Source organism: Cibotium barometz, chromosome 26, assembly GCF_041138505.1.
Source record: "Cibotium barometz isolate CiBa-2024 chromosome 26, ASM4113850v1, whole genome shotgun sequence".
In the NCBI taxonomy this organism is placed as follows: Eukaryota; Viridiplantae; Streptophyta; class Polypodiopsida; order Cyatheales; family Cibotiaceae; genus Cibotium; species Cibotium barometz.
In genome coordinates, this window is record NC_141071.1 from 54,237,839 (window position 1) to 54,250,438 (window position 12,600).

General features: G+C 43.0%; 1 protein-coding gene across 9 annotated transcripts in view; it reads left to right on the forward strand.

The window, feature by feature from the left end:
* Positions 1–4,953: 4,953 nt before the first annotated feature.
* LOC147624099 (uncharacterized) overlaps positions 4,954–12,600 on the forward strand; it is a 144,392-nt gene continuing 136,745 nt past the window's right edge. For 6 of the 9 annotated variants that reach the window (XR_015269259.1, XR_015269260.1, XM_086820757.1 and 3 more), the window contains exon 1: positions 5,223–7,515. Coding sequence is in view for 6 of the 9 variants with exons in the window: in XM_086820757.1 (XP_086676883.1) it covers positions 5,647–7,515 (1,869 nt within the window). In the remaining 3 variants the exon portion in view is untranslated. Of the gene's footprint in view, positions 7,516–12,600 lie in introns of all 9 variants that reach the window. The other 3 variants (XM_086820756.1, XR_015269261.1, XM_086820758.1) reach the window with 3 other exon arrangements.

A 12,600-nucleotide genomic window follows, 5' to 3' on the forward strand; every position in this document is an offset into this window, starting at 1 on the left:
TGGAGGCTGAAGCTCTCTTCTAGGTGCTAAGGACAGGGTTCCTAAGAGATTTTCTCTCTATTTTTTTACCCCAACCTCCCTCCCTTTCTTCTTTCTCTCCTCCACAATAGCAATGAAACACGTTTCTTACGTCTAAGAAACATGTATGAAACGTCTAAACGTTTTATACGTAAGAAACATGGTTTCAAACGATTTTTTTTAAAAACCTAAAAACATCAATCGTTTCGTACGGGCTGCCTTGTTTTCCACAAGCGATTCTGAAAGTACAGCCACGTACAGTACCCGCCGCCTTGACTCGTGAGAACGTCGAATTTTGGACTCCTCGGACCAAGCACAGGTGATCTTGTCAACCTTGGGCCTTCACCCACTCTCTTCTTGTTCTTGCCTGCAGCCTATTCTATCTCTCGAATCTCATCATGCCAAGGAAGAGCTCTCCTCTGTGGGACAACGTGACCTTTGATGTTTTGAATGCAAGATATGGTGGGAGCGGCACAACAAAATGGACTTGCAAGTTTTGTTCCGAGAAGCACCGTGGAGTTGCTCAGAGATTGAACGCTCATTTTTCCCGAACAAAGGGCTTTGGCATTGGCCCTTGTACAAAAGTGCCAAAGAATGTATGACAGCCTCAAGGCCTGGAAAGCTGAAATGTTGGGCATTTCTATTGATAGAGTGCTTGCATGGGATCAACCTGAGACATCTCTCGCAACTATTCTAGCATCTCAGAGGTCAGTGATCGATGTGAACGATGATGTTGAGAGCACGCAGGTGTCGCAAGCTACAAGCTCAAGGTCCTTGCCAAAAGCTAAGAGAAGTGCTCTTCCTCTATTCAAGAGAGCAGATATGAGAGCATCCATGCAAAAGGCAGCTATGAAAGAGACAACTAGGGAGGTCACGAAGTTGTTTGTGCAATGTGCATTATCTTTTCATATCACTCGGACTCCTCGATGGAAGTCAGCTATGTGTGCCATCTCTCTCGTAGGGTGCAAGTGGGAAGGTCCAAAGCGTGCACACACACACACCTCTCTATACACACTTTTTTAGTGAAACCACTGCTTTCAATTAACCTAGTGTAGAAAAATAATGGGAAAACACTTCTAACATATGTAGAGAAATGTCTCTTATATGATAGGCATCATATAGAGAGGTATGCAATGAAAAATGTTGTCACCATATTGGGCATCTCCAAAATTCATGTGTGTGGAAAGGCTTTGGACACCCAAAAGATCAAGAATGTACAAGCTTTGGGAATGGGGGATTATCCAGTACAGAGGACTAAGTGTTTGTAGCATAGTCAAGGCAACGAGACAGTTTCTTGGACACAGATATGGGTTATGGTGCTTACATGTATTTCTCATGTGGTGGAACACAAAGAGATCATCTCCTAAATTTTAGTGAAAGTTGCTATTTTTGGCAATCTCCGATGGAATTTCCATTCGCCTCATTACCTCCGGAATTCGACAGAGATCGAGTATTGCTAAAGCGCTGATGTGAAATTAGCTATCATCTGGGATATTTTTAGAGCTGAAGATTGTGGAATTTTTGGCTTCCTTTCTTTGGGATACATCAGACTTAAGGAACTCATGGTTATCTCCTGGATCGAGGATTTTTATTGGCGGCCGAAATGCCTACAAAACTATTGGTGGCCGAAATGCCTATAAACTATGTGTAGCAGAAACGTTTATGGAGCACCAGGATATCTATGCCTGTGAGTGATTCTTATTTTATGTTATACAATTGAGCCCACCTCTCCTCCAAGATGTGTGGTCATAGTACCAACACGGAGTGCAAGTGGTAAAGTGGCCATGACACCTGGTTGGTAGGGGACTTATGTCTACGCCAAGGGCAAAGAAAGGAGCATATGCATCCAGCGATGAGGGGAACTTCCCAAAGAGCCAAAATTGATTCAAGAAACGTTGCGATGGGAAACAAATCTGCAAGCGTGCCGACAATGCTGCAATGAACTGCCTACCAAACACTGCCATAATAGGGGTGGAACGGTTTCACTGCAGCGGAGCGGCGCACACAGTGCGATGATGCAATACGTCATTTTGCCAATGTCATCCCCACCGGTAACACCCCAAGCAAACATCTCCACATGAAAACTTTTTGCTTCAAAGGAAGACCATTCTTCCATATACAGCGTAGAAACCGAGTCCACCATTTGAGAGGTTTATCAAGTCTCCAAAGCTGATTGGCATGTTGCTTTATCCATGGTGGGGGAATCAATATTCTATAGTCCTTTGCATTCTGCTGTTATTTCCTTCATAGGAAAGGCAGTGTAACCAGTCTCTTGCCAATCTAGTTTCCAATTATCCAGACGATTCTGCATCTCTAGGGACAGGCAGGAAGAGTTGAAGCAACTCTCGCAGTCTATGCCAAATTGGCCGGGAGTGTATACCCAAACCATAGCGCCTATCGCCCAACGGAAAAGACATAAAAGAACCATCAAGTTGTATAACATCCTGCACATGTTTGACTCCTTTACAGACAAGAAAGTATGCCTTTCTGGGTTCAGCCACTGCAAGGGCCGTTTGAAACATATGACTCCAATGCACACTTTCCAACGCCATGCTGTTGCCCACCAGAGGAGGTCTCCCCGACCAACACATATATCGCAAGATCTCTTGCCGGTTTGTGATCAGACAGTTGGAAAAAGGGCTGCCAGGAATTGTACCTTTGAAACAGCCCGTGATAAAGTCCCATAGAGTGGTCTCCCGATTGCCGAATGCATTAGTCTACACCCTAGTGCACATTTCAGCCAAGATTTTTGTCCAGGGTTGCACTTGGGTAGCAAAAGTATGGAGCATGGTAGCTTTCCTCGCAATCAAGTGATAGTGAATGTTCAGGATCTTGAGTCCTCCATGCATTTTAGAAGAGCATACCGATTCAAATTTCATAAGGTGGAGTGCTTTTTTATCAGTGTGGGTTTTCCATAGACATTCCATAGCTTGTGACATAAAAGCATCCAAATCATTTTTGTTCCATGCTAGAAGTGGTAAGTAAAACCGTATGTACACCATAATGATCGATTGAACAATTTTCAGGGGAACATGCAAAGGCCATGTTGAGAGCTTCCGATAATCTAGCTTTTGTTGTATGCGATGCATCACCCATCGGGTTTCATCTTTGAGCAAAACAGACCAGCCTATGGGATAGCCCAAAGTGTCATATGATTCGTCCTGGTGGCACAATATTTCCTGGACACAAAATGTCATGCCAATCCTTATCATTCAAAGGCAAGGGCTTTGACTTGTGAAAATGAATTTGCAGCCCAACAGCTTATCCATACAAATCCAAAGCATCCATAATGGATCGCAGGTCCACATCTGCATACGCTTGAGCAACAAAATGCTTTCCATCCGTTACCTGCAGCCCATGCAAACGTCCCACAACAATGAGTTTATCCATATATAATAGCAATGGATGTGTGGCAATGGCATAAAGCAATGCACTGAGGGGGCAGCCTTGCTGTACTGATCTACCAAGTATCCAAAAGGGAGAGAGATCACCACCAAGAATGCATCTAGCAGTGCTATCCTTATACAACCAATATATAACATTACTCATCTTAGGACCAAACCCCATTTTTCTCTCTACACACACACACACACACACACACACACACACACACACACACACACACACACACACACACACACAAATCTTTTGCATCATCTACACCATACTACATGTAAATTTCTATTCTTAAAGCAATACCTTGTGTGCTAATATTATGCAAAACATTCTTTTAATGAGGCTTATCCAGATCTTTCATGCAGTAACAATCATCCCATGAAATGTGTGAATGTTCTATTGCTTTAAAGCTCTACACATTACAATTCCACCAATAGGGCCCCTCTTATCCCATTCAAGATGCTTTTTGATCAGTTTATTAATAGCAATGATTGACTTTGCATGAATTATAATAACCATTTGATAGTGTCGATGGAAAACTATAGCAATGATTGACTTTGCATGAATTATAATAACCATTTGATAGTGTCGATGGAAAACTATACCTCTCTTTCTAATGAACAACAGCCAGCAAGGCATTCTTTTGTGAGAAATTCATTGAGACGAATTATTAATGCTTCATCAATATCACTCCCACCTACTACTGATATTGTCATACTCAAACTAATAACTTTGTAGTTGACATTTGATTGTTTTATATCGTCAACATTTGATAACTTCTTAGGCCTACCTCTACTTTTCTTTGGTTCAACATTAGACTCTTTGGAATCAAAAAATCTTATTGTCTCCATTTCTTTTGCTCTCTTCTTCATTTTTGACATTGTCCTGTAAAAAATTTGAATAGCATAATAATTTGCCCCTATTCTTAAGAATAATCATATATAATGCCAAATGATTTTTCCTTTACTTCTTATGTGTATTCTTATGTGTATACTACTAATGCATCTACTATACTATCCTCCTTATTTAGCAACTTTGCCAAATGTAGGTGAGGGTGTCCGAAGTAGCAACAACTATTGGCTCTACTAAGTCATAGCTTCCAATTTATTACACTAAAGCACGCAATACAACCATCTAAAAAGACATAGCTTCCTATTTACTACACTGAAGCACGAAATACAACCATAGATTTTATTTTTTTATGAAAAATCATGCCAAAAACTCCTATGGGGAAAAAAAATGTGTGAGAGAGTATCAATAATGACTAAGTACCCTTAATGTGTGAGAGAGTATCAACAATGATTAAGTACCCTTAATGTCTCTTGCTAAGCTTCTAGGTGACGACTCTACTAAATGTATAGATTTATCCTTCACAAATGACTCTCTTATTATATGTAAAATATTTATCGTTCACAAACGAGATCGTAGAGCTTGCAATAGTCTGAACATGGGCCTCTCCGTGCTGCACGGCCCCCTCGCTTTATTGCTACCCTCTCCCCCTCTAGCAAGAGTCGTCGCTTGCATGCTCATCATAATGTTGGATGTTGACGAGGAATTGAGTTTTGAAGAAGACACAAGCGAACACAGGCGGTTGTGATTGAGAGACCTTCATTGCGCGCGACAAACAATTGTGACGTCTGTTTTTTTCATAAAAAGCAAAGGTTTCCAACCTTGGCAAATCAATTCTTGAATGCCTTTTCTCAAAATTAATTAATGATTTTACATTTTCACTACTCATTGTAGAGCCCTTTTAATCGCCAAAAAATCACCAGATCGATTTCCAAGATAACCTTGTAAAATTTGTATTTAAAAGTTTTTTTTTCCCTTTGTTAAGCAAAATGTTCTTTTTTTCTTTCTTTTTTTTTTCCCTGTGAAATTGGTAGCCTATATGACGTCAAAGTTCTTGGACAAACAACAGCCTTCGAAAGCTAGAAGAAGGGCGCCAACCTCTACCGCAGTCTTGGTTTTACCATCACTCGCGAGGGCTTCTGATTTTGCACACACTTTGGAAGGTCTCATACATGCCATGTAAGTGCTCTCCATCTTCTAAGCAGCTTCTCTAATCAGAAATCAGGGCAAACTCTGCACACCTGCTACAAAAAAAGAATAAAACGGCTGCTAGAAATCTCCTCAATCTACCCACATTTTCAAGAAACACACTTGACCCACATCAAATCCTCCAACCGCATTTTCCAAGCAAGATGATCTCCATCTGAAGAGGCTTGGTTATCCATGGAAGAGGCCTTTGATTTCTCCAAAGGAGGCTCTGAGAAAGAAAGTCTGAGCTCTGAGAAGGTGACCTTGAGCTCTCTGGATTTGGAATGCTCACCACCATGCAGTTCTGGGAATGCTCATGCTGCAGATTTCAGCATCCTGTTTGACAATGCCACGTTTGATAAGGATTACGTCGTCAACGACCAGTTTGTGTGTCAAAAAGACGGTTCACATCAGGAGGAAAGCCTGCACTGGGACGAACAGGGGATTTCTCAAGACAATGCCATGGTGAGGCTGGATTGGAGTATTTCAGACTGCCTGGTTGAGAAGCACATACCACCGCTTCCTGTATCCGGGAATCTGGTAGTTTTGCTACAACATGCATTGAAGCAAGGCTTGGCATTCACATTGCAGGGGGTGGGCCTAAGAGACATGTTAGGTCTTACAGCAAGATCAACAAGATTTTTTCTAGCTTCTTCAAGATTAGCAAACTTGCTTAAAGGTGACAAGGGGCACCTCCATCCGAGTTACAAGAGAAATAAGAGCGGGCGAACTCCGAAGCTCGGCATCGATGTTCTGAAAGAAGGTGATGCCACAAACAGACAGATGAATTATGCTCCATCAGGACATCTGATTGATGTTTCGGATCAAAATGAATTTCATACCACGCCAGAGGATGTGGTTTGCAAAAATGGTGGGCAGTTGGATCCTTGCTGGGGAAGTGTGGGAGGTTTTTCAACTGAAGATGCAGGAACACAGCCTCATTCAGCATCTACTAGAATAGCTGAACCAGCAGCAAGCTCAACATTGAGTACTACCTCAGATGCAGCCAGCAATATGAGGGGGATTGCTATACCTTGTCACCAACATCAAGAAGATGGAGAAGTAGACTCAAAGCAGTTTTTGCCCAGAGTTTCCCATATTCATGCTGGTGAAAGCCACTTGGGTGATTCTAGAACCCTGTCTCAGTATATAAACAAAAGCTTGTCCACAGAGTTAATCGAAAGTATGTCCCAGAGAGAGACCAAAGCTGACTATATCAATCATCTTCAGGAGTGCTCAGGCTTGAAAAACCAAGTGCGGCCAGAAAGTTTCGAAGAAAAGACAACTTCTAGAGAGTCTCACATGCACAGCAATCACTTTCAGCGCAAATTTGAACATATGGTACCCAACTGTAACATGGCTAGCCGGCCTGGTTCAGAGTCAAATATTTACTCTTCAGGGCAGTTTCCACATTTCCCTAAAGGATGGCTTGAGCAAGCCACCAAACATTCAGTATCCAAAGATCCTGTTAGAAGGCCAAAGGGGAGCTCCTTGGAATGGAACATGAAAGCTGATTTATCTGGTTCATATTCACCCCAAACTTTTCAACATTTTTGGTCACACTCCCATGCATGCAAATATCAATGCACACCTGAAAAATGTCTCAAAACTCATCCTTACTATGCAACATGCCGATGCAATCCCCTTGCCCAAAGTTGCCCTTCCTTTGTTCAGCCACATCCACACTCCTTGTGCCATCAGAATCATGACAGAAGGCACTTCAGTACCAATCACTCGATGGTTCTTCCAGAAGAAGGAAAGCAAATGCCATCATATGATACCACCTCATGTTCTTTTTGCCTTTCCTGCAGAGAACAGTTTCAAAGCTCTACATCAGTATGCCAATTTCAAAATGACAATGTAATGCAGCCTTATCCATGCCATTCTCCTGCTCTTGATGAAAATTTCCAGCATCCTTCACAGTACTTTCATGGAACATCTTCAATACATCAGCAAACAACTAATTGTGGAGGCCCACCATCAAAGTTGAAGCCTAAAAAGCTGCTTTGGCTTTCTGACGAAGAGGCAGAAATAATACGGCTGATTCGACTGTCCCAAGTACAGGTACACATTCCATCTTCAGGGATTATCCTATTGTGGATTGGGCTTTTAATGATCATGGAGAGAAAAAAGAAAAAGAAAATAGAAAAGGAAAGGAAATTGCATTGATGTGACCACTAACGATTATGGAGAGAAAAAGAAAAAAGAAAAGAAAGAAGAAAACTGTATTAACATATTACAAAAGTAGACTATGAGACCAAAATATAACAAAAGGGGGTGTATCTATCCATCATGTACATTGTGCAAGCTCCCTCACTTCCCCCTCCTGTTTGTGCGCTTGCTGCTGGTCCCTCCTTTCCTCTCGCATTTCCTTTCCATCTCTTTTTTCTCTAGTGGTGGTCTCTTAAATCCCAAATAGTTTTAACTTGAGGCTAAGGGGATGTGCTAACCTAGGGGCAGCTAAGGCTGAGGGTTAGGATTAAAAGACTAACCCAAAATTAGGGTCAAGGATTGGCCAGGCATAGGGGCAGATAGGACCCACCTAGGAGGCTAAGGTCTAGCAAGGATGAGGTTTTGATTGGCCTTGGTTCAAATTTTAGTGTAAAGAGTTAAAGAGTGAACGGGACAATGCTGTAGGGAGGTCACTTATATGATGAAAACACAGTGGACTACTTGATGGGATCTCCTTCATTGATACCTGATGTGCGGGGTTTCATGATTTCCAGTCGGCCCATTGGCATAGCAGCCGATCATGCATACCTGAGTTTCACACTAGTAGGTAGATCCCTAAGAGATGGGCTAGCCACTCATCTACCTAGGTACCCGAGATATTAGTTTACACGTGAGACAGTTGGGGTTTACCGAGATGCAGTATCTGATGGCTTGTTTGCTCTAGATCCGCATAGCCCTCTGGACAAGATCACGAGAGGATTGGCAGGTGTACTACATGCATCCGCCTCATATGCGTTTCCCTGCACTATGATCCCCCCTCCGCGCGCCCCCCCCCCCCGGCCCCCGCGCAGCACTGCCCCACAGAACAATTGGTATGATGATGAGTGTCGTGAGACACGAGCACAGCTACAGCGTGAGATTGCCATTGGGACTCACACGCATAGACAGGCCAGGATGATCTTTCGGTGCCTTGTGCAGAGGAAGAAACGAGCCTACCTGGCTAAGCTAGAAGAGGAGATCTACCAACTCTTCCTGGGGAAGGACAGCAAGAGGGCATGGAAGATGTTTCAGGAGAGATAGCTTGGTACTCCGATTATTGCACCTGAGGCATGGCATACTTATGCTAGAGAGCTATATGATGCACCAGGACAGCCCCCCACCCCCCCTCCACTAGGAGCTAGACCGGCTAGCAGCACCTTTTTTACTATGCGGATGGTGCTAGATGCAATAGACAGGTTACAGAATGGAAAGGCACAGGATCATGATGGGCTAGTTGGAGAGCATTTCTCATATGCGCGTGACACTTTGGCTCCGCTCATCGTACATGTGTTTAATCATGCCATTTGTGAGGGTTTCCTGGCAAGCTGGACAGAGCATATCATTGTACCACTCTTTAAGAGTGGGGACCCCATGGTACCAGGCAATTACAGGACGATCATGATTGGTCATATTACTTGGCCAAACTATATGGCTCTATATTGGAGTTGGAGTTGAGCCGCTGGGCAGAGGCATGGTTATCGAGCACATGGACAGGCTGGCTTCAGGAGAGGATTTACTACCTTGGATCACATACTGACACTTCGGGCGCTTATTGAAGAGGGTGTTGAAAAAACAGGTAGAGGGAGAGGAGACACACACACAGGAGCAAACCCTAATGTATATTGCAAACCCTAACCATAGAGGGAAGCCATCTCCCTACTCACACAATGCATAAAGCCATAATCCATAATACACAAGACACACTATGACTGGTGTCCACACACATCTAACCCTAGTTAATGTCCACACACTATGACCAGCTGGACGCGGTCATTTATGTCTCACACATGCTGCTACCTAACATGCCAGCACATAGCACAGCTGGCACACACTGACATCGAGCTTGAATCTCAACAGCCCCTCTCAAGCTCATGATGTAGAGCCATAGATAAAGATGTAGATGAGCTTGGGCTATCAAAGCTCTCAACACTCCCCCTCAAGCTCATCCCACGTACTCCCAACATAGAACGGAAGTACTCAAACTTCTCCCTGCTAAGTGGCTTTGTAAAGATGTCTGCCACCTGCTCTTCAGTCTCTTCACATACTGTAGATTCACTGTACCATCCAGCACCTTCTCTCTGACAAAGTGATAATGGACCTCTATGTGTTTGGTCCGCGCATGAAACACTGGATTCTTGGCCAACTGTATGCTGCTCATGTTGTCACAATGAATGACAACTTTGCCATCAATAGGCTCACCCAAATTAGCCAAGAGATTCTTTAACCATTCTCTTTCACAAGTAGCAATGGCTGCATCCCTGTATTCAGCCTCTGTACTAGATAAAGCAACAGTAGGTTGCTTCTTGCTACTCCAACTCACCACGGCACTTCCAAGTGTAAAGGCATAACCACTAGTAGACCTCCTGTCATATGAGCTACCTGCCCAATCAGCATCTGTGTAGCCATGTATATCCAAGCCTTTACCACTCTCATAAAGAAGACCATAATGTGCAGTGGTCTTTACATATCGCATAATACGTCTCACTGCATCCAAGTGAGGTTTTCTGGGGGCTCATAAATTGGCTTACTAGCCCCACAGCATAACTCAAATCCGGGCGTGATAGTCATGTAAATGAGACTTCCAACCATCTTTCTGTACATAGATGGATCATCCAACTCCTCACCAAAATCAGCCCGCAACTTTACATTCTGCTCCAAAGGTGTACTCATTGGCTTACACCCTGTCATGCCATATTTTGCCAACATATCCAATGCATATTGGCGTTGCACTAACCATGTACCTGCATGGTCTTTGATCACTTCAATTCCAAGAAAGTATCTCAATTCACCCAAGTCTTTCATGTCAAATTACCCACTTAATGCTTTCTTGACATGCATCACATCTGTACCATGATCTCCTGTGATAATCAAGTCATCCACATAGATGACAAGTAAAACAATCCCATGATCTGTTTTCTTCACATAAAGTGAAGAATCTGCTGTAGAAACCTGAAATCCAAGGGAGATAAGATATCTGCTCATCTTATCACTCCAAGCACGAGGTGCTTGCTTCAAACCATATAATGCCTTTTTCAATCTGCATACATGAGTGGGATACTTTGGGTGTACATATCCTTCTGGCTGTGCCATATACACTTCTTCTTGTAGATCACCATTTAGAAATGCATTTTTCACATCCATTTGATGCATTTCCCAACCATTTGCTGCAGCCATAGCAATGACTGCTCTCACTGTTCCCATCTTTGCCACTGGACTAAATGTTTCATCATAGTCCAAGCCTTGGGTTTGTGCGTAACCCTTAGCTACCAATCTCGCCTTATGATGCTCAATGGAACCATTTGACTTGCATTTCACTTTGTAAACCCATTTACAACCAATAACATTTTTGTCCTGTGGTAATGCAACCAAATCCCATGTGTCATTATGAACCAATGCGTCCATCTCAACATCCATTGCCTTCTCCCATACATGCTTTCCAATAGCTTCTGTATAGCATGTAGGTTTCACATGCTTCACCAAAGACGTCATATATGCATAATGCATAGCAAAATCACGGTATATCAACCTGTCAACTGGATATCTGACCCTTTGGGATCTCCGCAATGCATGCGGATCACTGTGAACACCTGTCACTCTAGCATGTGGTGGCACATATCTATCTTGCCTAGCACCAGGTGTGCGTAAAACAGGTATGTCAAGCTCCTCATCTAAACTCTCTGAACTTGACGACTCATAACCTGTAATTCCAATTCCTTCAACCTTCTTTTTGCCTTTATCCACAGCACTACTCCCAGTGCTCACACTCTCATGCCTCAAGCGTCCTGACCATGGACGTACAGTGCTACTCTCTGACTCTACTAGCCCAGACATAGTAGTAGAACTAGAACTTGCTTGTGGCAAGTTCACATGCACATCAGCTTCAAGAGAATCAATGACACCCTCATCCTTTGCTTTGTACCAACTAGCAAGCTCATCAAACACCACATCTCGTGAGATAACCACTTGCCTAGTTTGTGGATTGTAACATTTGTATGCCTTACGATCCTATGCATATCCAACAAACACACACTTTTCTGCCTTAGGATCCAACTTCCTTCTTCTTTCGTCAGGCACATGTACATAAGCTATGCATCCAAACACTTTGAGGTGTCCAATGTCTGGCCTAAAACTTGTAAGCCGCATCTCTGGCGTACTTCCATGTATGGCTGTTGTGGGTGTCTTATTCAGTATATACACAGCAGTGGCACATGCTTCTGCCCAATAATAATCTGGCATGCTCTTTTCATTGAGCATTGCCCTGGCCACTTCACAAATGACTCTATTCTTTCTCTCAGCCACACCATTTTGCTGAGGTGTATACCTGCAAGTTAACTATCTTCTTATGCCATGCTTTCTCAAGAAATGCTCAAAAACATGTGAGGTGTATTCACCACCTCCATCTGTCCTCAAACATTTAATCCAAGAGCCATATTGCTCTCTGCAAAAGCTTTGAAATCCATAAACTTTCCCAACACTTCACTTTTCTCTCTGAGAAAGTAAATCCATGTCATTTTGCTGAAATCATCAATGAATGTCACATAATATAAACTGCCTTTAATGGATGGGTTTTGTGCAGGACCCCATACATCGCTATGTACTATCTCAAGTGGCGTGCTACTCATGTTGCCTTCTCTACGAAACCGTAACCTTGCCTGCTTTCCAAACTGACAGGCCTCACAAACATGCATATTTCCATCATACTTGAATCTAGGCAGCCCACTAACAATGCCTCTTGCCTGCATGTTCTTTAACCTTTGTATATTCACATGTCCAATTCTCTTATGCCACATGTCAATGTCTTGTACCACATTTCGGCTTTTAGAGAACATGGCTGATTTCAACTCAGGAATCCCAGCATCTAGCTTAAACAACGTGCCTTCTTTCTTGCCTTTGGCAATGACTCTACATCCATTTTTGAAATCCTCAACGAAACAACCA